Source organism: Babesia microti, chromosome III (genome assembly GCF_000691945.2).
Source record: "Babesia microti strain RI chromosome III, complete genome".
NCBI classification, from domain to species: Eukaryota; Apicomplexa; class Aconoidasida; order Piroplasmida; family Babesiidae; genus Babesia; species Babesia microti.
The window spans coordinates 1,144,490-1,171,571 of NC_027207.2; the positions used below are offsets into that span (position 1 = coordinate 1,144,490).

The following is a 27,082-nucleotide window of genomic DNA, read 5'->3' on the forward strand; positions in this document are numbered from 1 at the left end:
TTGGAGTGCCATATTAAATATGGCACGGGTGTAAATTTAGCAAAAATGATGACAATAATGGTTTTATATATCATAATCTCTCTTATCTCTATCCCTGCTGCCTTTACCTATGCCCTTACAGCTATAGTTCCTATGTACATCATAGTAATTTTTATCCCTACTATGACGTTCTCTATATCTGTCCCTGTGACTGTCTTTGTTGCTGTAGTCCCTAATGCGATAATATTTATTATCATAATATGTATTGTGTCTATCATTATATTCCTCATTCCTATCTCGAATACTATATTGATTATTCACATCATCCGTATTATGGTATTTATCGACGCCAGAGTGTTGATTATCACATTTGCCATTAATATTATTATCCTTTCTTACGTTAGCATTTACAATGTTGCCAGTACAAACACTAGGAGGGGCTGGTTTCTTATCCGGTATATTATCATAACCTACAATTGCATCCTCAGTCACAATGTTGAAGAATTCAGGTACTTTAATATCACTTATAGCTGTAATTGTGCGGCAAACAAAATCGATTTCTTCCCATGTTGTGTCAAATATCTCGCACCACTTACACTCCTATGTTACATGTGAGATTTACTTGCGATAAACAGATTCCCAGACTATTAGCTGCCAGATAAATCGACCCTGCAGCAATTACCCAGGGCTGTACTTGACAACATAATGGGGTTTTTGAACTGAATAATAAATTATGAACACCTATCATTTAGAAACGACCATGCTTTTTGGGCCATATCTTTGACGTTATATTGGGAGTATTCATTTAGATTCTTAAACAGAGCGTATACATATTGTAAGATGTAACGGTGTGGATGCACTAGTGCTTGGGATATCATAAATCCAAGTTCTCTGAGAATGTAACTTTCACATCGTAAAATATCATCCCTTATATGCATAAAGTCATCGGTATCCTTGGAAGAAGGGGGCTCTTTTTGGAATCCTCCGATATGATAAAAGGTCATAATCACTTCATGTAATCTTTTAGGGTCTTCTTCTAATTTGGTGGCTAGGAATGTACAAGCAGCTGCAGTTTTCTGTTTTAATGGGTGTATTATATGAATGTAATTAATTTAAACGACTTTAAATTAATTTACCAACTGAAATCTAATCCATACCCTGATGTCAAAATCAGTAAGCGATCGTCTATAATAAAATCTCTGGAGAATAGCCTGAGCGCTGGCAATGGTTACCGATTTGAGAAATAGTTTTAGTCCAACCTGCTGAATTAACTAATCGATCTTACATAGATCAAATGACAGCCGTAAAACCTTAATGCCTCTTCCTGAGTGGCTGAGAGGCCATGTCTTGCGGATGGAGTATATTCAATTATTTCCCGGGGTACTATTAGAACCATTGACCCTCACCGATTGAATGTATAATTATAATGGTGAATCATATGTATAACATGTGATTATCAACTATATAATTTAATGCTAATCATGTATTAAATATGATGAGTGTTGGGATATGTGAGTGGAAAAAGGGCTGCTCCGGGAATTGAACCCGGGACCTCTCGCACCCTAAGCGAGAATCATACCACTAGACCAAGCAACCTCGCTGGCGGTCTAATTTTTCGACTCATATGCAATTATAATCAATTATATAATATACAATTCACCAATTACTCTATTATAAGTCTATGTTTGATAAAAATTGAATTTTACGGAAAAAATGGAATTTATACAAGTATACAAAATTCTCCAAAATCAATCATTTTCCAATTTATTAATGATTTTTAGTCATAAATAATAATCGTTATTTGTATTTATTACATGAAATTTTGTATGGTCAATATTTTTAGCATTGTGACGACGGCTGCTTGGTCTAGTGGTATGATTCTCGCTTCGGGTGCGAGGGGTCCCGGGTTCAATTCCCGGAGCAGCCCCATCCTATTAACCTGATTTCTTTAATCTCCAGTTATATATCGCTCATCAGATATTAATAAGCATACATTATGTGTTCTAGTGCACACATAAATGTCGTGTAATGTGCATGTTGAATACGATAGTTATGTGCATTTTGCCGTGAGGATCTCCGACTATCTGACACACGTGTGTAGTACCAAGTCATCAATCGATTACAAAGCAGTGGCGTGGTAGGGAAATATTTTTTTCAAAAAATCATACCGACAACAATTAACATAGGTACCTGAGGAACTATAGGAAATGCACTAATAAGGTAGAAGCCTAACTAAGATAGGAAAATTTGCCCATTGAGGAGCTAGAAGTTATTTATCGCAGGTTAATTGAGAATTTGATACATGATAAGTGTATAGTATGTAGTCATTCACACAGGATGTAGTGAATAGTGAGGGAGATAAGAGGATCATAAAGCCTAATGATGATTTCATGATCTGGCCCTGGAGGAGGCAGGTGCAATATCTGGAACAGTCACTTAATTTTAGCAATTAGCATTTCATTTAATAATTTCTTGCAATGATTTTACATGAGTTGTGTGATCCGCACATAGAAAAAGTTATGTAATGGAATAAATCACGGTCTCAGTAAGGCTGCTTGGTCTAGTGGTATGATTCTCGCTTTGGGTGCGAGAGGTCCCGGGTTCAATTCCCGGAGCAGCCCTTTTTCCACTCGCGTTATCCCCCAACACTAATAATTAAGTGGATATTATGATACATGTAATTATCGTTTAATTGTATAAAATCGCGCGTTTCCATAACGTACATAACACTTTTTAACCCAATAAAGATCATTACGCATATAATACTTACAAGCTAATTTGACGCCGTAGAGCATAAGGTACAATTAAAAATTGCTATAAACAAATTTTGCAATTTTAGCGTTGCCAGTATCACAAAAATGATCGTACAAAAAAAAATATAAAGTGACATTGCACTTTGTATTTCTAAGCATGCAGTATTGTTTATTGTATCCTACACCCTGCATAATCCGAACCTGGGCCAGATCTATGATAACTAACATTTGGTCTCTGCCTAGAAATGTTAAATATGTCCAATGGATCAAAAGAGAGAGGCACCATTCGTCTAGATGCAATATATTGGCGGGAAAAGGACTGATTGGTTGCTGCATTTTGGCCTGACCTCTGTGATCTAGCGGGGAAGTGGAAGGTAAAGGTACTATCTATTCTTCTACTGCCACCGGAAGCGGCTGCCGTATTTCTGGCGCTAGTGCCAATACTAGAGGTACCAGTACCCGCAGTTGTGGCAGTAAACGTGTTGCCTTGGTTGTTTGTATTAGATGTTGATGATCTTGAGTTATCCGAACCATCAGTTCTGGCGGCTTGGGCCGCCTGAGTGACTTGGTGCGCAATTCTTTCCCTCAAATCAGCCCTCCTAGAGTCATATTCAGGATCATCTGTAGGCAATTCATATCGGCACACCGGGCATGAATTGTGTTCTTTGAGCCATGGAATAATGCAATCAACGTGGAAGCAGTGGTTACAAATTTCGTGATTAGTGCACAAATAGTGTACTTCATCGCCTAAATGTATTTAGTTAGTTTTATTAATTTCTTTTCCTGGTTTTCATCAGAAAAAAATATTAATATAAAATAAATACCCACCTTCCTGGTAATCTTCATGGCATATGGCGCATGAATCTAACTTTTCCGATTCCTCCTTCGACAACTTATGCCTTTTCAAATTATTAACAACCTTAGCCGCTGCCGGGGGGGATCCATGTCTGTTGGAATCATTTTCCATAATAAATTGGATGATTTGGTTCATAGTCGAATTGTCATCTGGGTTTATCATGAATTGGCCTAGAAGAGACGCTAAGTCTGTGAACCGGAATTGTTGCCTATTAGGGTTTCCAACGCTCCAATCCACATGGAAATATTGCATTCCATTATCACTTTCATTTACACCGCTTCTCACATTGTCGGTGGTAGCTGTAGTTGATGAGTGTAAGGGAAATGAAGAGTGGTATAAATCGTTGATTAGTTGCTGAAAGGGTACGCCTAACACCTCAGCAAAGGGATCCATAAAAGAACCCCTAGAGTTGTCATGCCGGGATTGCCTATAACTAGCTTGTTGTCTGAATGATTGAACAAAAGTTTCATCCCTTTCGATCTACGTGGGCAGATACATACCTTTTCCACGAAACCGGGGCGGTTACAAATTATGCAGAGCACCTCATCATTCTGGCTATGACGAATATGTGAAGGGTGTATAAACGAGTTACATACGTGGCAATAATAATCGCAACTCATGTCACGGCACGGACAGCACTTATAGTTGCTACGGTATGACTGCCCAATAACTAGGCTAGTATACATACAAGTCTGATCAACATTCATTACTCAAGATTCTCAATTCACATCAAATAAAGTGTATTTATTACAAAATATTTAATGATAAATCTATATATTAATAGAGAATTTAATTGCATAATTATAAACCATAGTTCAGCCAAATTGATTAAGGCCATGCCAATGCTATCCCGTACTAAGTTATGATATTAGAGACGCCTTTATCACTACTCATTAGCTTCACCGCTAACATTTGCCCTAAAAGATTTTTCAATGCAATTCCAGAGTAATTGGTATAGTAGCATAGCACTCGACTATCAGCATTGGCTAGAGAGAGCAATATATGATTGTACACGGGTGGATATTCCGGCGGCCCTAAAATGATTGCATAATTTCCGCCTCTTAGTATGTAGCGCTTGAAAAATACAAAACGAAATGTTGTGATCAGCATCTTACAGTCGCCTGAATTATTGCAGTGTTTACCATGGTAGAAGTCCCTCCTAGCACTAGAAAGTTTTTTGTTACTGGAATATTCGTGGCAAACTTTATATTGCGCTTGGGCGTAGTCTAGTGCCTCTCTAATTTGCAGGTAATGACTGTAATCTTGTACAACAATCAATAATTTTGACAGCGATACTAGCGAATCGATGGTGTGCTTGAATGCACTTAAAATGGTGTTGTATGAGTTTGAAATGGTGTCACTTTCTAGTTTTATGAATACTTGACTAATTTTGAGTAAATTTGCAAGTTTCAGTGTGGATTCAATACTTGGTTTACACAATCTTATCAAGCCCCTGCAATTGTTAGATCTTGTGAATAGGTCATTGATCAGTATACCAGGGTAGGAGGCTATAACTATATTTTGCCTATAGTAACTGCTAAATCCATCAATTGCACTGGTCCTAAGCCGTCTAATATCCGTGTCTATCATTTTTTTAATAGGCTTATTGATGGTCTGTGTGACAAACGTAAGTACCTCTAATACTTGTAGTAAAACACTCCAGTTTTGAAACTGGATAACGTTGGCTGAATCAATAACCAGTATTTGAATAGATGATAGGAAGTCATAATCTCTAGTCTTATGATCCTGAATCTCAAAATTATTTACCGATGATGCCACAACTCCTCTTAATCCCAATGGAGATGCGATAATGATATCGCTCTTGTAAAATGGGGAAAACAGGTGAAGTAAGCCATTTTCAAACCTTACTCCCATCCTAAAACAATCATCTATGTCTCCGTTGAAATTTTGCATAAAATCTAGCGGTTTGTTTGTTTTCATAAAGTGTTGCCGCTGCTCCTCAATAGATTCTTGATTTAAGTTGAATTTGCCTTCAAATTTATCTGTACACTAAATAATTACATGTTTATTACATTTTTTGAAATGGGTAATAACTTGGAAAAAATTTTAATAATGTGAGATGCTGCAGATTTTGTGGGCAACAGCACTAATACGGTGGGTCTGGTAAACCCCTGATCACGATCAAACTCAATAAATTCACTGGATTCATTGATTTTCCCCGTATTAAATGTGACATTATTTCTATGTTGTACAATATGCGATAGGATATGTAGGCAATAACAGAGTCTTACAATATCCGTGTTTGAGTAATTTAGATCTGTAAAAAGGATATCTACATAATGTGAAAGTGAGTAATATAATGTGACGAATTCCTGTGAATTAAATTGTTCCTCAAACTGTTGCAATTGCTCGTAGTAATTATATTTTAGCGGTAGAGAATCAAATTTATCATTGTTGACACTTAAATAATTTTTATTCAACTGTCTAATCAATGGTTTAGGCAAATAAAGTGATGGATTTGTGAGATTTTTTAGCAATTTTTGTATAAATGGATAATCTTTTGCTGTTTTATAAGCTTCAAATCCAGGTGGTTCAATCTTTATTGGTTCGTTAATAGAAAGGACACCACACTCCAATTTAAACTGCTTAAATTGCTTGTTAAATGAACAAAAATGAGTATCCTGTGAGCTAGTTGGTTCAATGGGAATAAATTTCAATTTTTCATTCAATTGATGAAATCTATGGTGATTTATGTAATCAAGTTGGTTAATCTTGACCTCTATCTCATCCTCAAAGTCATCATCTACAGGCTGTACGTTATAATATTTCAGCAATTTATCATATTCACTTATCTCCACTTCATTATTTAATACATTTGATACTGCATTTGTTTTTGCAATTTGTTTAGAATGTTTTAATTCCCGGGCAATTTCCTGGATTTCCGCAGCATCCAGTGTTTTCCTCGACCGCTTCTTCTTGCATTTCTTGAAACCCATGATTCATCTCAAAATGTACAATTTTATGCAGTAATCACAAAAGTTGGAATGTTTCCATGGTCTGGTAACCCTCTATATACAACACCAGATTATTGGCGCCACCCATACTTATTAATAGTAGTGTATTCAATTGACATGTTTTGTATGGTGTGAGAAGTGGCACCCAAAAATTGTTTATTATCGCATAAAAACCTCCGAAACGGTCTATTATATATATCATATGTGATATATATAGTAACACCTGCATTTTTCAATGTAGTTGCCTATAAGTACACCCCCAAGGGCATACTTAAATGCAGCGAAAGTATAATATCTACGCCATTTTTCTATACAAACAGTACACCACACATTGGTCATTTATATACTTGTGTTGTATCAGATTTTTTACACAAATTTAACCGTCTAAACGGCACCAGTTCTAAACTAATAACAGGCACAGATGAACATGGCAAGAAAGTATCAGATTCAGCAGTTGGCGATACTATGTCTTTTGTAGATAAAATTTCTAGTGGATTTAAACACATGTGTGACAGATATGCCATGGATTATGACGTATTTTTTAGGACTAGTAACACTCAACATAAACAAAATGTTATCAATATATGGAATACCTTAGTTGAAAAGGGGATTATCTATAAGGGCATTTATCACAAGCGGATAAATGATAACCAAGATTATTATGGTAATGAATATCTAAACGATGATAATCATTCCATCAGTAATGATCAATTCACAAAGCCGATAGAGACGTACTACTTCAAATTATCAAATTTCCAGGAAAAATTGGAAAAGTTAGTATGGATTTATATAGATTTTACGAGCATAACCAAGATTTTATAGTGCCAAAATTTTATTTAAATAAAGTCAAATCGTTCCTAAACAATAAATTAATGGATGTATCTATTTCCCGTAATGATTCTACTTGGGGGATACCAATCACAAGTAATTACTCAATTAATCAGATTCAAAAGACATTGTTTACGTCTGGTTCGATGCACTAATCGGCTATTTAACAGCTTCCAATTATTGTGGTGATTTGTTCTGTCATAACCAAAAAATTGTCATCGGAAATAATGTTGGTGTGCATGTTATTGGCAAGGATATTTTACGATTCCACGCGATTCTGTGGATTGCATTGTTAATGTCATTGGATTTGCCGCTTCCCCGTAAATTACTGGTTCACGGTTGGTTGCTTAATGGGGTAGACAAGATTTCCAAATCCCTCAGAAACTACAATACATTGGACACTAGCATTGACGCGATAACGTGCGACATTACACGGTATAATCTTATCAACTCTGTGAGATTTGGATATGATTGTGAATATACTCCCAAATTAGTTGCAACGACAATTTACAACTTGAAAAACACATTTGGGGAGATACTGCATCGCGTGCTATCTCTTTGGAAGCTTACAAATGTTGATAAAATTGACACCAGATTCGTGAACGTTGATAATAAATTAATAAATAGCATGAATTACAATATTGAGACGTTGAAGGAGATTGTTGATAGAGGAGTAGGCAAGATTTTATTTAGGAATTCCATTTGTATTGTCGGGTTTTGACTGAGACTGCTAGTCTAATTAATTCATATATAAACGATAGGGTATGGAATTAATGACTTAGAAACCATGGGCAAATGCCAAATATATAAATGAAACTTTGTACAATTGTCTAGTCTCTCTTCAAAAACTTGCTTTAATGTCATATCCCGTAACACCCAACACCAGCCAGCTGATTATGAAAAGGCTTGGCCAACCACAAATTATCAGGGACACTAGTTTTGAAACAAATCAATCAACTTTCACGTTCCTGAGGGCTGAACCTATAAAATTATTCTAATCTATAACATGGTCATCGAATTAGTTAAGCTTTGTTTTAGTTTTTATCAATAAAATTGTTAAAAACGTGAATTTAGATATATAATTCCAAGGTGATTATAAATTTGTACAAGTATCAGATTGTTTTATTATTAATAATTTCTGCAACATAAGGTTACGCAGTTAACATTGACAATCATACATTAAATAATCGTCATAGGTTATATAATTAAATTGTGTGGTATAATAAGTGTATATAATGATATATAATAACAATATTATATATCATGTACTGATTGGGCGCAAGAGTGGATAAGGTGACTGTTGTGATAACTAGGCAGAATTGAGACAGTGAATGCGAGTGATCGTAAAAATCAATAATAGATTTAGAACTATTTAAAATAAATAGAAAAGTTTAAATATAACAAGTATAGAGAAAATAATTGTTGAAATATGTGAAGTGATTCAAAACGATAAAAGTATGCGATTAATCTTCAAACCCTGTTTGTAAGCTAGGTAGCCCAATAAGTGAAAGATCTCATGATACTCAATAACATTGGGGAATAACACGGGCAATTTGTTGGAGTAAACCATGCTAGCCACCACCGCAATAAATAGGCTTAATGATATGGTTGCTACCAATTCGTATAATTTATTGATATAAAAATGGTATAATGCGGGAACAATGGGGAATCCAAGGCATAGATATAATAAGCAGCGTAAACCACGTCCTAATTTGTGTATGCCGATGAAACTAGTGTACAATACCCCTAAAATCATGAATGATAACTGCAGCATGAGGATTAGTGAGTAGATATTATATTTTAGAATGTAGTGCCATACGCTAGAATGACCAATGGCAGAATACATAAAAATTCCTACATAAACGGTATATTATCATTTTATGCATTTTTAGTTGTTATATATCATCATATTAATCACAGTAGACAAAAATATCTCAATATTCTTGTTACCTGAGTGGTCGAAGAGGCGAATATAGTGTTTGTACGGAAGAGGCCAGTTTACTATGTGTAAAAGGGAGGATGAAGTGACGTGTATTTGTATTGACAAAAATATTGCCATACAAGTGAGTTTAGATTCTAGGGTTTTACACATATTCACTGCAATAAAGGCTTGGAAGGGGTTTTCCAGGAATATAATAAAGTGGAAGAATCCTCTTAACAATGGTAAATTTTTTCTCATTGATAAAATGCGATTAATTAATTTATATGATGAATTTTTAGGGTTATTTTCGGGCAAAATATGCATCTTCTTCTCTTCATTAGAAGTTGTCCCCATCTATTTTATTATATAGACACCACACCACCACAGTAGTCAATATCTATACCTAATACCTAATAGCTAATGACTATACAAACACTATTTATTTGTAAGTGGATATACCTACAAATTTAATTTTGTGTCATAGCTTGATTAAATGGTGTGGAAAATATTTGGTGAAGGGACGCGTTCTCCACCTGCTAATACCACTGGTGGGCTTCCTAAACCAAGGCCATTGCTTTGGCCTAAATAAATATTCTTTTACTTTCGATGGTCAATGTATTTTTTTGATTCTTTGGACTTATTGACGATCATCTCAGCTTCCAGTGTCGGTGGGTTCTTCATCCTTATATATTCCACTAGGTTATTGCTTTATTACTTATCGGTCGCTGGTAAGACTCATATTCCCGTTCATCATAACTCTTAGGTAGGGGCCGGCCTAATGAATTAGTTTGGTTTCTTACCTAATGCTTGCCTTAGTAGATACCATTTGCGATCAGTCTTACACACGTCAAAATGTAATAGCATATTTTCAACAACTTCAAGTTCAACTTTTGCTGCTTCGGCCAATAGCTTTTTGGTCTCGCCTGTGAAATATTTATGGCTGCATGCTTCCAGTTCACATTCAGTCATTACCATAGTTATCTTGTATTGATTCAATAGAAATAGTAGAGATTCATCAAGTTTGTCCTCTGGCATTGCCTTCGGGCCTATTATGCGACAATATTCGCACAAACCCTATATTAGATGAGATGTTGCCTTTAAATAATTCCTAAAGTTGCGATAAGTAAATGGGTCTTTCTGTGCAATTAAAAGGTTTATTGAGTACTTAAATACATCCTCACTTATTTTATCAGGGTGTCCCTAATTTAAATAATTATTTACTCCTTGTAAGCCTGCGTAAGTTTTGAATGCAGTCCATAGTGACTGTACAGGGTTACTATTTGCTGTCTTTGAGACACTATTTGTGCTAAAATGATGTGAATTGTTACACAAATAATGGTAATCGTTCATATTCTGATGAAACCGACTTAAATCTAACCACATAATGTGTAATCTACAACATCATACCATATACCCCATTCAAGAATATGAGTTTAGCATACCATACTCACTATTTTATCTATAAGATATATGATGTTAGCTATTCTATGTATAGAGTGTGCTGAAATTTAAAATACTAATTTCCCTACTAAAAATTAAAATATTTACAGCCTCTCAATATTGAGTATTATGTAAGTAGATGAGTTATGGGCTTGTATGTGCCAATATAAATGAATGTGTATGGGATATAGATAAGAAAGCGTGTAAGAAATCCGCCGTACATGCCACGGATCCCCGATTTAAGAGTGCTTTTGATGCTATTAATTGCGCTGTTGCAGCCATTGCTGCCAATTATATACCCCCTTCTGATTGTATCAATTGGATAAGTTGCTCCTAGGGCCAATAAAGAGGATACTGACCCTGCTATTATATTCCAGGGATAAAATGACACCGGGTAAAGTTTTTTAGCGATAATATTCTTGTCAACATCCATATTTTTACCATCAATGTTTAGGCTTGGCACCTCAACAGTTGATTTTATTCTTCTTTGTAGATTGTCATTGATCAGTGTAGCTATAGCGGTATAAGGAAAGGTTGCTAATAGACCAAATGAGCAACCTTTATAAATTCCAGCGAGACCTAAGTTATATTTGCATATAAACTACAATTATATGTAATATATACACACCCTGAGTGTTGAATGTATGCCTTAAGTAACTTCTTAGTGTAACCTTGTGATTGGCCAATGCGATATAAGTGTAGGCCACATCTAACGGATATACTAAGAAGAACCCAAAGCTTGTAGACAATATATTTCTTAAGCAATAATCCGTGAGGCCCATAGTATTAGTTGATACGTACGAATCTGATCTATTGGATAATAGCTTGACAGCAGGATATACTAGACCTACTGATAGATGCAAATGAACTCCTTTCCAACCATTACCCCCTATATTAAATTGAAAAAATTGATATCTATTGTTATTTATCAGTTAAGAATATAAAACCAAACAATATATTATATATATAACATATGATTAGAGTTTGGTAACATGTTTGTGGGTCTTATTATAAAATTTTATTTAGAAAAAATAATTAAACGACCACTATTATATAAAATACCCATACAAATTAATAATTATAGATAATAAAAGGTGGACTGAGGTGTCGAGTATGTTTTACCAATTTTATGTAACAAAATTGATATATATATATATATGCAACAGAAATATGTGACTTACATAAGTTATTGCTACGCAGTCCTATTTGTTGCATAAGGGACAACCTAGTGAACGGTGCCAATATTAATTTTCCAAATGACGATGGGAGGACATGGGAAAAATATAAAGATGCAATTAGGCGCGATTCACTGACTCTAATCTTATTATTCTTATTTTTCTCATTCAGAAACGCTAAATTGCGCTTCAGCTTGGCAAAGTTGCTCTGACCATCACTCATACCTAACCCCCACTACTCATGACATATCTAACATCAACTGACAATCTCTCCTATAAATTTGGTATACTGCATTGGCAATAAGTATGAGTGATGGAGGAAGTATTGGTGGAATGGAAGAGTTGTGTTGTGTCTGGGATGCCTTATTTGCTGAGTCGCCACTGCTTATGCAGAACAACATGCCTCTCAACTACGATCCCATTCTGCTCAGGGAAGCCATGCGTATTGAGGGCGTCGATACGCATCGTTACAGCTTCAAACATCTATCGCAACTTATAGGAAATGACAAATACTCTGGCCTCGTAGAAGCAGGGATCAATTGCTTATTCAAGTTGCGTCGGGAGATTATCGTAAGAACATACATATTCAGGACGCATTTGCACAGGTTGATAATGAGAACGAATTTTCTTTGGCGCTAGATAATGCTAAACACAAAATTGTCTACGAAGCTTTCAGGTTGCGTATGATGAAACTCGGGATCAATGTGGACCAGCTCGTGGAAAGTGAAGGGAACATCAGTAATAGTAGCAAATCAATGAATACGCTATTAAACTGTCTAAAAGTGATAAATGAGTGTGGGCAAGTGATTAACGAGCTGAAACAAGCAAATATTATATTGGAGAAACTGAAAAGGGAGATTGTTAAGTATTCCGAGACCAAAAATTTGTTGGACAACTATTCGATAAACCTTTTGAAATCATAGTCCGTTTTTAATAGTTTTTTGATCACTGTACAATATACACATAAAGGCATATTAATGCCATAAATTAGTGAATTGGAAGTAGAAAAATCCCCTCAATTCATGATCGCATAATTCAACACAACAAACCTTTAGTTTGGGTATTGAGTTTTAGTAAATCATTGGCATATAATCAATTCTCATCCGCCCATTTATTTTTGCATTGCCCCGGCCAACAAAATTCATATGGTAGATAATACTCTGATTTATTATAATCGGTGATGCGGCATCGAATATTTGGTGGACGTGCATGTACCATGGTAGACATTGAAATGTAGTGTACTGTTTTTGATACTTAATGAGAGTAATATTTGAAAAAACGAAATTGAATCTATCTAACCCATCATAATTACATTCGACAATATATAATACAATGGTGCATTAACGTCTGTATCATGTTTGGAAATGTTTACTAATTAGTCATGACTTTTATTGGAATTTGACTATATTTGTATCATTCAATGTTTAAATATTCCAAATTGTAATAAAGCAGTAATACAAGCTACTAAAATTAATAGACTCGACAATTCTCAAGGGTTGGCAAATATTGTTTAGAGATAGAATGGTAATTAGATGGTATAGATGTAAAATTTTTGATGTCGCATTCTTAATGTGTAATGAGTGAGAGGTATGATTGCGTGTACTTATGGTGGGGCTCCACATTTTTGCCATGCGTAGACCCTATGATCACCCCGGCCGTGGTGGTGAACCAATTCTGAGACATGAATTTTCACCACCCAGGGGATATGTCGATTCTTACAATCACCCGCCTAGAGAATTTAGGCATAGGGATGGACCCCCAAATCATTACCCTTCCCGATCCCATGGTTACAACTATGACCATGGCCGATCAATCTCACCTAGGGGGTATAGAGGATCAATTCCACCAGAAGAATCAAGATACTATGGCAATAGGTACTCTTCGGAGCGTTGGCGCTCACAAAATATTGATTACAAGAGGATGCAAAGTAACTACCATCCATCATATGACCGTGGCAAACCTAGGTATCCTAATGAACGGGATTATCCTAATAGAAACTACGATTATGATCGTCGTCATGCTTACGACGAACATCCAAGCAAGTATTCCTCTCGTTCCCGTGCCCCAGATAGTTACTACAAGAGACCGGTACCCGTTACTTATAAAGATTCTACCCATCCCTGCAAGGTATTTGTGGGTAATATACCACTTGATACTACAGTAGATGAGTTGAAGGCAGTATTTGAAAAGTGCGGGGAATTGGTTAAATGTGATATGCGCAAGAGGTTTGCATTCATCGAATATCACAAGCCAGAGAGTGCCAGTGATGCACTTAACCAATTAAATGGGTATATTTTACATGGGGAAAAGATTAAAGTGAAGCCGCACAGCGATAATTCGAATAGGTATCGCGAAAAGGTTCCACCTCCAAGGCATAAACCGGGTTATGCTGTCACTGTTGCCAACATTGAGGAGACTACTAGCTGGCAAGATTTAAAGGATTTCGGTAGACTCGCTGGTGAGGTCAGTTATGCTAGTATTGTCATTAAGGATGGTAAAAAGTATGGTGTTATTGAGTATTTGGCCCCTGAATCTGCTAAAAATGCGTTAGTGGAGCTGCAGGGGAAGCAAATAACCAATAACAAACTAGAGATTATAGAGGGCAGTATTATAGGTAAATCGAGTGTTACTGGTGCTAATTCTGAATGTGAAGAACGTAGCAACAGTAGGGAATTGTCTACTAACGGCAAGAGGTTTAGGGATGATGAGATGGGAAAGGATTTTGACGATGATGCACAGGTGGTGGACTATAAGTCAGAGTGATAAGTACTAATTTCTCTATCTCTAATTTTGACATTTTTACTAGTAATTTTTATATTAATTTCTTTTCACTAACACAATATAGTTAATTGTTATTTATGTAGTGCTGTGGAGTGATAACAATGATTGGCATTGTATATAGAAGGTATATTCTTTTAGTATTGATTGTAGGGAAAATAATTGATTAAAGCATAGAACTTCATCAAATAATATAATTTAATTATACCATTGATACCGACATCAATGATAATATTCTTGAATGATAATTCTCCGTTTAATATGTAGTAATAAACATATATAACAACATATGTGATATAAATACACACATATATTTATGACAAATAGTAATAGGTTAATAATAACTATTAGAAACATGTAAAATTTAATGGATAATTTAGCAAACGATTTACCATCTAATGAATGCAATTATCAGCTAATTGGATACATATAATCAATAACTAAAATGGTCACTGAGTCTATTTATTCTACATTTACACTTTGTCTGCATAATTATTGTAAAATATAATCAATAATAATTGGCTATACATATCATTTATATACATATTTTATCTAAAGAGACATTTATCAAGTAACGAATAACTGTAATATATGTATTGTCTAATATGTAGTTATAGATCATAAGTATATACATATATTTGATAAAAATATTTAATTACAAATTATTTATTATATAACATATCTTGTTATGATACTATTTAATGGCACTTATCTAATTTCTATTTCACCGTTGAACAAATATGTTACAATTATGTTACTATATGAAATAATAATAGTGGTTAGTTATTGTACATACATCATATATTGTCCAAAAAATCAATCCCTATCTATGTAAGATATATTATCATTCTAAATTATTTTAACTCTGGTATTCGCCTAGATTTTGATATTTATGTAATAGGGGTTTCAATAATATTTGTAATTTACAATTGTCATATATATTAACACAACATCATAATTATATTGTTTATTGTTCAAATAGATATATTAAATACGTATTATTTATTATTCATTGAGTTTGATGATAAATAACAATATAATAAATCGATTATTGACATTTACATACGGTTATTATAAATGCCCTTGTTGTTAATTTAAAAATAATAAATATCTAAATGCATAATTTACAAATCAACTTGTGACTGTTTCTGAGCCTTTACTACATTCATGTGTTTCTTCGATCTGATATGTGATTCCATCTGCTTTTCCGACTTGAAAATCTTGTTACAGGGATCACAATTGTAGTATTTTTTGGAGGTATCGGATTTATCTGAGATGGAATCGGTGTCTAGGAAGATCTGACCTTGTTCAATCAGCTTCTCTTTCTCCTTCTCCATCTCCAACCAGTATTCGTACTCAGCCCTCAGTTTCTCTTGCCTAGCAATCTTATTTACCTCCTCTACTGCATGCTTCTGTTTTTCAAGTTTGATTGCCTGCATTGACTTGGCAATGCCAATCTCTTTGGAATGCTGTTCAACACGTGGGTCTCTCTTCTTCACTAAAGAACATAATTTTTGTATATTATCTGAAAACTCCTTCCTCAACCTTGTGTCATTTTTCTTGTTCTCCCTTTCCATCAATCTTCTAATTTGCCTATTTTCAGCATCACAAAGCTTATATTCTTTAGCGAATGGACGACATGTGTTAAATTGTAACCAGAACTTGTAAAATGCTCTAGTTATTTCCCAAGGACTATTTGATGTACCGAAGGAAGGATATATGACACTAGTGTTAAATTGCAGTTCTTCCTCTGCAATTTGGTCAAATAATTTGCGATAAACAGTAAAAAATCCATCGGGTTGATCATCAAATCCATTATAACAAGTGCCAAAATAAGCCCATATGTTAACATTTGATTTAAAACCTTCACTTTCTTCTTCCTGTACCTCTCTTATGATTAATTTGCGGTGAGAATCGTACCATTTACGGTCCTAACATCAATTAATAATAATAAATTAGATTACACCATTTGTTATTATAATTACAGCATCTTAATATAACATGTCAAAATATTTTGCCTTTTAAAACAGTTAATAAACACTATAAATTCATAAATTGTTAAAATAATTAAAAATTATTATTAATTTGTAAGAATAAAATATATGTTTAATAATTACAAAATGTAATAATAACATAGCTATAGGATAAATAATACAATCATGAATTATATATAATAGTTATTATTATAAGATAAAAATAACTAGGAAATAAAATGTGAAATTCCGATAATTAATTAATATTTATGTGTTAATTAATTAAATCACAATGAAATTGAGCACTAACCTTAGGGTTGGAGAGACACTGATAAGCATCTTTGATTTTTTGGAAAACCTTTGTGCACAAAGCAATATTTTCCGGTTCAACCTTGTCTGGATGGATTTTAAGAGCCAATTGTTTGTATGCTTTCTTAATTTCACTTTCACTGGCACCACTTTCAATTCCCAAGATTTCGTAATAACAAATTTTAGACTCAATTTGCTTAGCAATGTCCATGAAACTAGTTATATGTATTCATCATACAGTCAAAGATTGTATTTATCAATACTAGTTAATATCTATGCTACTTTAGATGTTTAAAATTTAATAATATACAGTGATTATAGGGTGATTTACTTCTGTTTGAATAGGGGCGTTGCCCTATTAAGTCTCATCATTCCTTCTACCTTCTAGATAAAAACCGTAGTACCTGGATACTTGACCTGGCCCAATTGACCTTATTTTGCAGACCCATAATCCACGAAGGAATCTCCCCTCCACCCAACGCAAGTGTTAGCGCCCTAGCAAAATTTAGACAATTATTCTTGAGTAGATCGTAATCCTTTCCGAGCCATTTCTTCTTTAAATCCTCAACAATCTCATGGACCTCGGCCAATGAGTATGGTGAAGGGCCCATTGAAATGGTCTTGCGATAATCGTGCGAGGGATGGTATCTAGGGAAACTTTTCATCACTCCAGTCCCATTGCCTAATTTACAATTACAGTTACCTTTGGTATAGCCATATGAATATTCATAACCATATATCTCAACTCCAGCATGATATGCCCCTATATTATATTATTACTTTGTGGCGTAAAAATGAAAAATGAGTGCTTACCCGCTCCCACAATTCCTGCTATTGTATTAAACATATTGGATACATTTCGCAGGTTGTAAATATTGAGATAAATAGTCCCTCTGGGAGTTTCAACATTTGGTGTGTTAGTAAGATGTACAGTATCTGACAGTACTCTTTTGAATAGAAATGGCGATGGTGGTGATTTTTGGAGCGTGGAACCTAACTGTTGTGAGTTAGACTTGCAGTATAATACTGTTTTATTACAAAACTTTGATTTGGTTTCATTATTTGATAATTTGTTTGAAATACTATTGGCTGTGGCATTCAGCATTATCTGCCTGAGTTCAGATGAATTCTTGATGATTACGTTACCATTAGTTGTCGTATCGTCAGCTATTTTTCTAGAAGATTCAGTTGGTGATACTATAGTGGAAGGGCCAGTTGAAGAAATTACAGAATAAACACTGCCACCGGTAGGACTAGGTAACGAGCTATACTGTTCAGATATCACAATGCGTCGTTGAGGTGCTACCTTCCTAGCAGTAGTTAAACTCTGTGAACGTTCAGCAGACATTGTGCCGATTTAATAAAATATAACCGTCACACCTACTAAATGCTTATGGGCAACAGCAACTAGTTGCACCTGTAGGGCAGCATAATGCAACAAATTTTGACATTCGCTCATGACATCATCCACACATCTACCATATTTATTCCAAAATTTCACACATTTAACAGATCAAATCATATTCATATCATATTTGCATACTATCCATACACTCCATTTACATATTTTAGTTTACTCTACTTTTATAAATTTAGATTCTTACATATAATAATTTTCCATTATTATAATAATTACACAAATAAATAGTTTAGAGCATTGTTTATTTTTTTTACATTTGGATTTATGTAAATTTATTGTCTAATTATTCAAATTAATAAGTATTTATTATATTGGAATCTTATTATAGTTTATTTTGTGTATATCATTGATGAAATAACATGTTTCTAATTATATTTACTTAAACTTGTGTATAACCACTTACAATCAAATTTCTGTATAACCATTGTATCTCTAATATTATATTAATGTTAATTTTTAATATTGTTGGTTTATTGACAAATTACATTTGTATATTATATTAAGTTAAAGATAATTCATTGTCAATCACAATAATTTTATTCCCCTAACTATTATCATTTTAATTGCTTTTTAAAAATGCCTTAGCCATCCATCTACGAAACGTACGTCCATATTAACCATGCTACAAACTAACTCCATTAGATGCATGCAGTACATAACAATAATTCGGCGCTAAATCAAACACTAGTTAAATGTTTTAATGGTAAATGCTGTTAATGTGGAATGTGGCGTGATCGAAAATTTAGAAATTTAAATTAGACATATTCAGTACTATCATCAGCCGTACACACCAAAAGCATGGTTAAACAATTAAACTTCATTCGCGACTATAATGAATATATTTATATCAGGTAATTTAAACTACCTGATATAATTCTTAGATGAAAAGCTGTGTTAGGTGCTACTGTTTGGAGGGGGCCTCTCGTTGTCAAATCTCACGTTTATCCTCCTCCCATCTACAAGGTAATCGTTGTACGTAGAAATTGCTTTTCTAGCTGAAGCTTCATCTCCAAAAATAACTCTAGCCACTCCTTTTGACCTGCCGTCATCATATGTCAATACATCAACCCTGATGACATCACCGCAGGTTTTGAACAGGTCCTTTAGACTATGCCATGGTGTTCTCCATTGGAGATTTGTAACGTAAACACACACTCCATCGTTACTGTAATTTCCCTTCGAATATCCATCGCGTGAATTGTTTCTAAGTTATAGAAAATTGTAATAACGGATGACGGAGAATTCGCATAGTATCAGTGATAATATATATAAACACAAGTATACATTTAATTAAGATTAATTGAAATGAAAATAAAAGAATCAATTATACAAATCATTAGATTACATATTATGTCAAATGAATAATTTGTTTCTTTATGACAAATATATATGCATAATCATCAATTGCGCATGTAACACGAAAGGCATTAAAAATCAAATAAATATGTCAATAATAGATGTTATATAAAGACATAAACTGTGACATGTGTAATTAATAACACTCAGTAGAATTATGAATTCATGATATAATAAACAAGTATTACCTATCATAACCGTTATCCTGCTTAGACCTAAAATCCTTATCCCTCCTCTGAGAATAAGTGCCATTCTCTTCCCTATCCTCCCTAACAAATATACGTCGATCCATCAACATTGTATCATTCAGCTCTTTAATTGCTGTCATAGCCTCTTCAGGAGTGGAAAATTCGACAAGACCACAGCCCTAAGTTATTATTAATTGTTGCTGTATTGATTATCAATCATTTTCTAGAACTGAATATTAATGAAATAATAAAATCGAATAAAGTAGTACCTTAGACCTTCCCTCATAGTCCTCGATTATATCAGCCCGTAAAACCTTCCCAGCCTGTTTAAGGTGGTCCTTAAGGTCTTGCCATCTAACCTTCCACGAAAGGTTGCCGACGTATACACGACATTTTTGATTCTAATTAAATAGAACTTACTGAGCTCATTTTCAATATTTGCCACTAGTTAACCACTCACCGACCACCAATAAGTGCAAACCCGAAAATTATTTGTAGTGGGGTTACCTAACCCGTACTATCCGTATTACCATCATCTATATATCACACACATATAATCACAGCCACATGGCAATTTGACTGTTTTTTCAATATAAATACTACAAAAATATTTTTTTGATTATTAATTTGTTATTTTCAAAAAAAGTTAGCGATTAATTGTCATGAAATTTAATGATTCTACACACTACAATCTACAATCTACAATCTACTGACACAGTGGTTTAAATACGATATATTTTCTATTTCATTGAGTTAATTTGTGCTAGTATAGACACAGAGTTATTTATTAGAGATATAAGTTGTGATTCCCTACATCAATTCTTAATTACTTGTCAATGTCCACCAACGAATCACATCCTGTATTTTCCAATAAATCCATATATCTGCGTCAAAAGCTATCTTACTTTTCCAATCTCTTAGATATTATACATATCACAGTATCTTTAAGTTTGGGGTCGATTTTGTTAGTAAAGTATTTATCCGGATCCCAATTCGGTCTGTGAATACTGTCATCATTCATTGAAATTTTTGTTATTTTCATCAGATTATCATAAGGTTTGAATTCCAACATTTTAGGGCGATCCTCGTTAACAATTGGTTCATTATCCATTCTATGATCAAGCTTGATATCATGTTCAACTGATTGCATATCATGGGAAAGATAAATATCGCACTTGCCGCAGTAAATCTTCTTGTCTTTACTCCTCATTAAAGGTGTTTCCATGCACTAATTTATCTTTGATTTACTTGTGGACAGGAATTTCCGAGCATTGTCCAGCCCTTGAGAAGAAGGTTGCCAAGCTTCTCATGTATTTCCTCCATAACATATACAATTGATTGTTATTGATAACTAATATGTAAAATATTAATTATTTAGTGAATACAATATTATTTACCAGTGTACTGAACATGTATTAAGTAGTACACGATGGGGTCACATACTAATTTTAATGACAGGGATAGTCAATTCGGTGGAACGATCAATCATTTCTGCTCTGGAAGAGAAGGAGAAAGAGGTTGAAAGAATAATTAACTGCTACGAACACATCCAATCCAAGCACAATGATGATGATTCGTTGGAGAAGATTAGAGAAAGGAGGTTAAGGGAGCTGGAGAATTATCACAGGGAAAGGCATCAATATTTAGCTAAAGGGCATGGAGTTCTAAATGAGGTGTACAATGATAAGGATTTTTTTGACATATGCAAGCGTAGTAATTTGCTGGTGATTATTCAATTAACTTAGGTAATCCATTTTTATCGTCCCAGTACTGTTAGGTGCCAAAAAGTAGATGGATATCTATCAAAATTATCAGAAATACATTTTAAGATACTATTTGTCAAACTGAACGTGGAAAGGGCGCCATTTGTTTCAGAGCGTTTAAAAATCTGGTGCATTCCTACGGTAAAACATTTGTGACATAGATCGCTATGGTAAAGGATTCCAAAGTTATACATTCAATCATTGGTTTGGATGAATTAGGCGGTGATGAATTCTCACAGGAAGATTTTGAAGCTGTGATTGATAGGTACTTGAAATAGTAATGTTATATCACATTATTTATATGGTACAATGTCTTGTGATGACAACAATTGTTATTTATTGTAATTTTTTGTATAAACAAATTAATCATCATATACAATATATAATGTGCCATGTTGTATATTTTTAAACCATCTCCGTTGTTTGAATTTGTTGTTTGGATAATTTCCTTTGCGGTATCGCGTTTAGTAACGCTTGTTGCCAATTTCCATTGTATTTGTAATAGTTGAGGAATATCTCAAAGACAGAGTGTACATTCAATATATGAGATCCTGTGAGATTTATATGTTCCCTTATGGGCAATCGCATGGATTTAAATCCAAGTTTGTTGGCTTTACTGTGAAACAACCCTTTATGACGATTCCTATCTACTATACCTCCGATAACGTAAGTTTTACTAGCTTCTATTTCAGTTAAGGAATGGGAAGAGTCTGCTGATAAAAACACCGTATTATCAGAGTTGCAAATTTCATCCACGGATTTACTAGTTAGTGTAATTAGCCAATTAGGGTATCCAGATATGTTACTTAGGGCTTTCATCAAGAATCCAGGTTTTAAACCAGCTATAACGAGTGATATGGGCTGATCAGACCGCCTACTTGCGCCATATGCTTGCATAATCTGTATAGCAAGGCTTTTGCTCTCTTTTTCATTTATTAAATGGGCGAAATCACAATCGACAACTATTTTACATTGCCCTTGACAGCGGTGGTAATAACTTTCCGCCTTAACAACACGCCTAATAGAAGTAGTTGATACGGTGTTATTTGTTTTAGTTAAATATTGTGCCGTTATATCATCCATGAATAAAATGTTTAAAGTAAAGTAGCATCACATAGTGGGCACTGATAAGATAAAGGGAATTATCACTATATTTACCAATTGTAATCTCACATATGTGATCATCAAAATGACTGAAGTATGTATTTCGTGTGGTAAGGTGGTACAAAATGCTATGTTTTGTCCCATTTGCAAAAATGAAAATCGCAAATCCCCCTTTTGCACCCAGGAATGCTACAAATTTAATTGGAATGAGCACAAACTGACACACTTTCATGCCAATCCTCTCTTGAAGTATCAATAGTTTGTGATTTAGGTGTTTTGAAAACTATAAGTTTACTGGGACATTAAGGCCTTATCCCAGAAAACCGAGAATTTCTGTGTCAGAATCAGTTAACAAACCTGACTACGCTGACACTGGGATTCCATTGTCAGAACAAATGTCAAAGAGAGCCCATACCATAATCTCATACCCAAAAGATCAGATACAAGTATTTACAAGTTCTAACATAGGCAATACGGGAAGCTTGCTTGATAGGTAGAAAAGCATTGGATTATGCTCATTCATTACTACGTATAGGAATTACTACTGAGGAGATTGACGAAAAAGTTCATCAATTTATCATTCAAAATGGTGCTTATCCCTCGCCATTAAATTACTATGGTTATCCCAAATCCATTTGCACATCGGTCAACGAAGTTGTATGTCACGGGATACCTGATTCTAGGTAATTACGCAATTTTCGAGTTCCAATTATGCATACTAGCTAATATAGACCCTTAAAAGATGGAGATATTATCAACATAGATATAACGGTGTATTATAAAGGCGCCCATGGAGATTTATCCGAAACATACCACATTGGACAGGTGGATAATGATGCCATGAGAGTCACTAAAGCTGCATATGAAGCATTGATGAACGCAATAGATCATGTAAGTATCAAAATATACATGATTTGAATTTTCAAGTGATTTATACAGTGCAAACCTGGAATTATGTACCGTGATATAGGTTACCACATACAATCAATAGCCGACAAATACAACTGTACAATAGTGAGATCCTATTGTGGCCATGGAATAGGTACAGACTTTCATGTATTACCAACAGTTCCACACTATAAGAAGAACAAGGCGATAGGTTTTCTTAAACCTGGTCACGTATTCACTATAGAACCCATGCTAAATTTGGGCAGTTATCACGATGTTAAATGGCCAGATAATTGGACTGTAGTGACTGCAGATGGAAGCAGATCTGCCATGTTTGAGCATCAATTACTTGTAACTGATACTGGTTGGTTACTTTTGTGACATTTAGGTGTTGAAATATTGACTAAACGCTTGGAAGGTTCGCCTCCGCTAGACTTTGAAGTATAGCCATTCATAATATGGTTTTTGATATTAAATTTCCATTTTTAATTTTTAAATAATTTTCATACTTAAATTTCTTCCTATTATATTAAAATCATTAAAACCTACCCACCATATCCAGTCTGTATATATGAATGTTGAGTCGCTGCAAAGACTTTGCAATGACAGAGACTACCTACATAAAAGTTTATTGTCTAATTTTCTAGAGCACCCATTTAACACATCACTTCCATCCAATTTTGGTAACATTGTGGATGGTAGATTGAGCGATTTTCATATTCTACAAATAATTTGCGTCAAAGACATTGGAAAGAGTAATAGGAACGAACATGATGAAATGAAATATGATAAACGTATGTTAAGACTGAGTCTAACAGACGGCAAACAATCGGTCATCGCGTATGAATATAAACGAATACTAGAATTGGATTCCCTATGCGATAAAAATGTTAGATGCTTGGCCAAAGTTGCACTAATTAATAATCCTGTCATCAAAAAGGGCACTTTGTGGCTTTTGCCTGAAAATGTGAAGGTTTTATTTCAAGGATTCAAGTGTCTAACCTACAACCCAATACACAATGTTAATGAAAATGAAACAATTGATACAAATTTAACACAAATTAACAGTATAAATAATTCAAATCACAACAAAAATTCCATATTGTACAATCAAAAGATATCCTCTATTCATTTCGAGAAAGTATCATCTCTACATAATAATGATGATTCTAATAAATCGCAAATTGATGCTGACAATAATTATTTGAATCTGCATAATGACAAAATCTGTAAGTTAGATAATGTTGCCTGTAGAAAAGTCCCAACACAATTTGAATCTTCTCTATTGCTAATCAAAAACATATCATCAAATCTGGACAATCACAGTAATTTGCAACAAAAAAATAACAAATCAAGTGGAATAAGTGTTTGCAAAACGGATTCAAATGCTATCATTGTTGAAGATGAATGGGAGGATGATAAACCCCCTGAAAATGTTTTTGGTGACAAATTGTCTGAGTGCTCATTTTACACTTATATTGCACACACAAAATATAACATATCATTAGATAACATGGAACTATTAAGCAAAGCATTAACACAATATTCAATTGATATTACGCATACTTTGTGTAAGAAATATACCATTAACCAATCTGAAATATATCTGCTAGCTTCTAAAATGCCGCACAACAAACACATATTTAACAGTGAGATTAGGAAGGAGTCTTTTTATGCCACAATATCTAAAGCAGTAATACTTGATGGGCACTACATGTCTAGTCAACTATGGTTACTTGAACTTCTGATAGCCACACATCCCATAATTTATTCACTGTCCGATCAGAATACCCTAGAATTGTATTGCAACAATAAGATACGTACAAGTGGCGTGGATAATGTACAAATTAATATTGCAATCTTGCTATATAATTTTGTGGGCTACCTAGACCTTTCAATCTATGGCTACAAGGGGAATACATGTATTTGGCTTTCGAATATAAAGAATAATGATGATTTGTTTCCCACACTTTCTATGCAACCATAGTAACTCACCATGGTTTAAGCTGTATATTGCATCTATTAATTTTATGCATAAATGGGCTATAGTATGGAAGGATAAGTACCGCCAGATTGTAAGATGTTGTAAGCACGTGAAAATTCGTAACCTATTTTAGATTCCATATTGAAGGGTATATTCGCCACGTCTATCCCTGGTTCGAAGGGGTTTTCCACAAAATATCTTAGTGAAAATTCATACAATTCCGACTTGAAGCGCCCCAACTGATTTATTGAAATGATTGGAGAATCGCTAGTTCTTTGACAATAGTACCTAAATAGACCCAGTAACAATTGGCCAAGGGATTGAATGTTTTTGCCATAATTGTCGTGCATTTCAGCTAATCCTCTTCTTAAAAGATCATCGGATGCATATCTACAGTCAAATCCAGAGATGAAATTAGGAATTATGTTATTAGAAATGGCTATGTCCTGTAAAAATGGTAGTATTGGCGGTGTAACAACTTTTTGTAGGTAATGGATAACCATTAAAACAAGTGCAAATGAGCTGAGTGATCCTCGGGATTTATTATTGATATCCCTGCTTTTGGCCCATTTTTTTATTGCAATAATCAATGATGCTACTCTGTCATCAATACCCACATACTTTGACACTAATGCCGAATTTGCTATGCCCAGGTGATTGTTAATGCAAATATCTACAGCACAATTATTTCCGCTATTTGCACCGTTAGACCAGTGAAGGAGTGGAACCCTAGCAGTAAATCGTTCCTCAGTTATCCTCTGTGGATAAATTTTTTTCAGGTACTCGCCAATCCTACGCAATAGTTTGAGTTGGGCCTGCCTGGGTTTAGTGCAGGGCAGGTTTATAGATAAATCTATATCACTATTGTAGGTGTAAAGGCGGGTAGCTGTCGAACCATAGAAGTGATATGAGGCATCGTTGCCCAGTAAAGGTTTAAGTCTTTCACACAAGTAACTAGACAATTCCGCCAATTGATTGGTGAATATTGAATAATCAGGGGTTATTTTTTGTGTCACAGACAAGATTGTTTCGTCTAAATTGCAACTTGATGTATAATTTTGTTTATAATGTGATGTATTGCTAGATTCTGTATTATCGCGCGTTAAATTGTGTAAATCAGCACTGGAAAATTTGCAATCATGTTCAATTTCCAAATATTCCGGTGTTATAGTAAAGTCTATTAGTTTAATCTGGTCAATTGGCACATTGTGATTGGGAGTAAGAATGGATTTGGAGATTAAATTCTGAGAATTAGCGGTTATAATCTTGCTTATTGTCGAAAAATGGTAAATTGAATTCCTAAGACTGTGTATTTGATACAAATATGGGTTGAATATGCGAAAGCAAATATACATAAACAATAGCCACGTGGTGTATTATATATACTATGAG

At 34.3% G+C, this 27,082-nt stretch overlaps 19 protein-coding genes and 3 non-coding genes across 22 annotated transcripts; 9 read left to right on the top strand and 13 right to left on the bottom strand.

The window, feature by feature from the left end:
• Window positions 1-63: 63 nt before the first annotated feature.
• Window positions 64-1,375, bottom strand: BMR1_03g03220 (Cyclin-L1-1; the record flags this gene model as incomplete). Its single annotated transcript, XM_021482143.1, has 5 exons — window positions 64-579; window positions 602-698; window positions 721-1,055; window positions 1,137-1,241; window positions 1,265-1,375. 5 exons carry the CDS (start codon window positions 1,373-1,375, stop codon window positions 64-66), a joined length of 1,164 nt encoding a protein of 387 aa, XP_021338695.1.
• A 128-nt stretch (window positions 1,376-1,503) lies between these two features.
• Window positions 1,504-1,575, bottom strand: BMR1_03g03221. The gene has a single exon. It is a non-coding gene; the product is annotated as a tRNA-Pro (tRNA).
• A 259-nt stretch (window positions 1,576-1,834) lies between these two features.
• On the top strand, window positions 1,835-1,906 carry BMR1_03g03222. The gene has a single exon. It is a non-coding gene; the product is annotated as a tRNA-Pro (tRNA).
• A 91-nt stretch (window positions 1,907-1,997) lies between these two features.
• Window positions 1,998-2,432, top strand: BMR1_03g03225 (conserved Plasmodium protein, unknown function; the record flags this gene model as incomplete). Its single annotated transcript, XM_021482144.1, has 4 exons — window positions 1,998-2,116; window positions 2,166-2,199; window positions 2,221-2,295; window positions 2,316-2,432. The coding sequence occupies 4 exons, from the start codon at window positions 1,998-2,000 to the stop codon at window positions 2,430-2,432; spliced, it is 345 nt and encodes a 114-aa protein (XP_021338696.1).
• A 96-nt stretch (window positions 2,433-2,528) lies between these two features.
• On the top strand, window positions 2,529-2,600 carry BMR1_03g03226. The gene has a single exon. It is a non-coding gene; the product is annotated as a tRNA-Pro (tRNA).
• Window positions 2,601-2,901: 301 nt separating this feature from the next.
• On the bottom strand, window positions 2,902-4,208 carry BMR1_03g03230 (E3 ubiquitin-protein ligase RING1; the record flags this gene model as incomplete). Its single annotated transcript, XM_012793803.1, has 3 exons — window positions 2,902-3,479; window positions 3,561-4,068; window positions 4,089-4,208. 3 exons carry the CDS (start codon window positions 4,206-4,208, stop codon window positions 2,902-2,904), a joined length of 1,206 nt encoding a protein of 401 aa, XP_012649257.1.
• On the bottom strand, window positions 4,444-6,545 carry BMR1_03g03235 (UTP25, DEF, U3 small nucleolar RNA-associated protein 25; the record flags this gene model as incomplete). Its single annotated transcript, XM_021482145.1, has 5 exons — window positions 4,444-4,709; window positions 4,731-5,202; window positions 5,224-5,334; window positions 5,356-5,598; window positions 5,622-6,545. 5 exons carry the CDS (start codon window positions 6,543-6,545, stop codon window positions 4,444-4,446), a joined length of 2,016 nt encoding a protein of 671 aa, XP_021338697.1.
• Window positions 6,546-7,028: 483 nt separating this feature from the next.
• On the top strand, window positions 7,029-8,389 carry BMR1_03g03240 (methionyl-tRNA synthetase; the record flags this gene model as incomplete). Its single annotated transcript, XM_021482146.1, has 5 exons — window positions 7,029-7,336; window positions 7,357-7,487; window positions 7,508-8,064; window positions 8,085-8,153; window positions 8,174-8,389. The coding sequence occupies 5 exons, from the start codon at window positions 7,029-7,031 to the stop codon at window positions 8,387-8,389; spliced, it is 1,281 nt and encodes a 426-aa protein (XP_021338698.1).
• Window positions 8,833-9,666, bottom strand: BMR1_03g03245 (hemolysin III (HlyIII); the record flags this gene model as incomplete). The annotated part of the gene is made up of 2 exons (XM_021482147.1): window positions 8,833-9,245; window positions 9,342-9,666. The coding sequence occupies 2 exons, from the start codon at window positions 9,664-9,666 to the stop codon at window positions 8,833-8,835; spliced, it is 738 nt and encodes a 245-aa protein (XP_021338699.1).
• Window positions 9,791-10,662, bottom strand: BMR1_03g03250 (conserved Plasmodium protein, unknown function; the record flags this gene model as incomplete). Its single annotated transcript, XM_021482148.1, has 6 exons — window positions 9,791-9,893; window positions 9,914-10,007; window positions 10,028-10,087; window positions 10,113-10,386; window positions 10,408-10,512; window positions 10,534-10,662. 6 exons carry the CDS (start codon window positions 10,660-10,662, stop codon window positions 9,791-9,793), a joined length of 765 nt encoding a protein of 254 aa, XP_021338700.1.
• BMR1_03g03255 (hypothetical protein) lies at window positions 10,880-12,150 on the bottom strand (the record flags this gene model as incomplete). The annotated part of the gene is made up of 3 exons (XM_021482149.1): window positions 10,880-11,331; window positions 11,381-11,641; window positions 11,934-12,150. 3 exons carry the CDS (start codon window positions 12,148-12,150, stop codon window positions 10,880-10,882), a joined length of 930 nt encoding a protein of 309 aa, XP_021338701.1.
• Window positions 12,234-12,850, top strand: BMR1_03g03260 (hypothetical protein; the record flags this gene model as incomplete). Its single annotated transcript, XM_012793809.1, has 2 exons — window positions 12,234-12,497; window positions 12,518-12,850. 2 exons carry the CDS (start codon window positions 12,234-12,236, stop codon window positions 12,848-12,850), a joined length of 597 nt encoding a protein of 198 aa, XP_012649263.1.
• Window positions 12,851-13,532: 682 nt separating this feature from the next.
• Window positions 13,533-14,690, top strand: BMR1_03g03265 (Pre-mRNA-splicing factor srp2; the record flags this gene model as incomplete). The annotated part of the gene is made up of 1 exon (XM_012793810.1): window positions 13,533-14,690. One exon carries the CDS (start codon window positions 13,533-13,535, stop codon window positions 14,688-14,690), a length of 1,158 nt encoding a protein of 385 aa, XP_012649264.1.
• Window positions 14,691-15,829: 1,139 nt separating this feature from the next.
• Window positions 15,830-17,198, bottom strand: BMR1_03g03270 (DNAJA5, DnaJ homolog subfamily A member 5; the record flags this gene model as incomplete). The annotated part of the gene is made up of 2 exons (XM_012793811.1): window positions 15,830-16,636; window positions 16,989-17,198. The coding sequence occupies 2 exons, from the start codon at window positions 17,196-17,198 to the stop codon at window positions 15,830-15,832; spliced, it is 1,017 nt and encodes a 338-aa protein (XP_012649265.1).
• A 116-nt stretch (window positions 17,199-17,314) lies between these two features.
• Window positions 17,315-18,335, bottom strand: BMR1_03g03275 (PPPDE putative peptidase domain; the record flags this gene model as incomplete). Its single annotated transcript, XM_021482151.1, has 4 exons — window positions 17,315-17,371; window positions 17,392-17,669; window positions 17,691-17,750; window positions 17,801-18,335. The coding sequence occupies 4 exons, from the start codon at window positions 18,333-18,335 to the stop codon at window positions 17,315-17,317; spliced, it is 930 nt and encodes a 309-aa protein (XP_021338702.1).
• On the bottom strand, window positions 19,302-20,380 carry BMR1_03g03280 (RNA recognition motif. (a.k.a. RRM RBD or RNP domain); the record flags this gene model as incomplete). The annotated part of the gene is given in 4 exon segments (XM_012793813.1): window positions 19,302-19,611; window positions 19,952-20,130; window positions 20,221-20,352; window positions 20,372-20,380. The coding sequence occupies 4 exon segments, from the start codon at window positions 20,378-20,380 to the stop codon at window positions 19,302-19,304; spliced, it is 630 nt and encodes a 209-aa protein (XP_012649267.1).
• On the bottom strand, window positions 20,692-21,274 carry BMR1_03g03285 (conserved Plasmodium protein, unknown function; the record flags this gene model as incomplete). Its single annotated transcript, XM_021482152.1, has 4 exons — window positions 20,692-20,761; window positions 20,782-20,835; window positions 20,857-21,179; window positions 21,200-21,274. The coding sequence occupies 4 exons, from the start codon at window positions 21,272-21,274 to the stop codon at window positions 20,692-20,694; spliced, it is 522 nt and encodes a 173-aa protein (XP_021338703.1).
• BMR1_03g03290 (thioredoxin, putative) lies at window positions 21,403-21,992 on the top strand (the record flags this gene model as incomplete). The annotated part of the gene is made up of 3 exons (XM_012793815.1): window positions 21,403-21,675; window positions 21,697-21,855; window positions 21,876-21,992. The coding sequence occupies 3 exons, from the start codon at window positions 21,403-21,405 to the stop codon at window positions 21,990-21,992; spliced, it is 549 nt and encodes a 182-aa protein (XP_012649269.1).
• A 127-nt stretch (window positions 21,993-22,119) lies between these two features.
• Window positions 22,120-22,797, bottom strand: BMR1_03g03295 (tRNA (guanine(9)-N1)-methyltransferase; the record flags this gene model as incomplete). The annotated part of the gene is made up of 1 exon (XM_012793816.1): window positions 22,120-22,797. The coding sequence occupies one exon, from the start codon at window positions 22,795-22,797 to the stop codon at window positions 22,120-22,122; it is 678 nt and encodes a 225-aa protein (XP_012649270.1).
• BMR1_03g03300 (methionyl aminopeptidase) lies at window positions 22,904-24,153 on the top strand (the record flags this gene model as incomplete). The annotated part of the gene is made up of 6 exons (XM_012793817.1): window positions 22,904-23,067; window positions 23,090-23,264; window positions 23,287-23,501; window positions 23,550-23,709; window positions 23,758-24,070; window positions 24,095-24,153. 6 exons carry the CDS (start codon window positions 22,904-22,906, stop codon window positions 24,151-24,153), a joined length of 1,086 nt encoding a protein of 361 aa, XP_012649271.1.
• Window positions 24,154-24,277: 124 nt separating this feature from the next.
• On the top strand, window positions 24,278-25,693 carry BMR1_03g03305 (hypothetical protein; the record flags this gene model as incomplete). Its single annotated transcript, XM_012793818.1, has 1 exon — window positions 24,278-25,693. One exon carries the CDS (start codon window positions 24,278-24,280, stop codon window positions 25,691-25,693), a length of 1,416 nt encoding a protein of 471 aa, XP_012649272.1.
• BMR1_03g03310 (Terminal uridylyltransferase 7) lies at window positions 25,750-27,045 on the bottom strand (the record flags this gene model as incomplete). The annotated part of the gene is made up of 1 exon (XM_012793819.1): window positions 25,750-27,045. One exon carries the CDS (start codon window positions 27,043-27,045, stop codon window positions 25,750-25,752), a length of 1,296 nt encoding a protein of 431 aa, XP_012649273.1.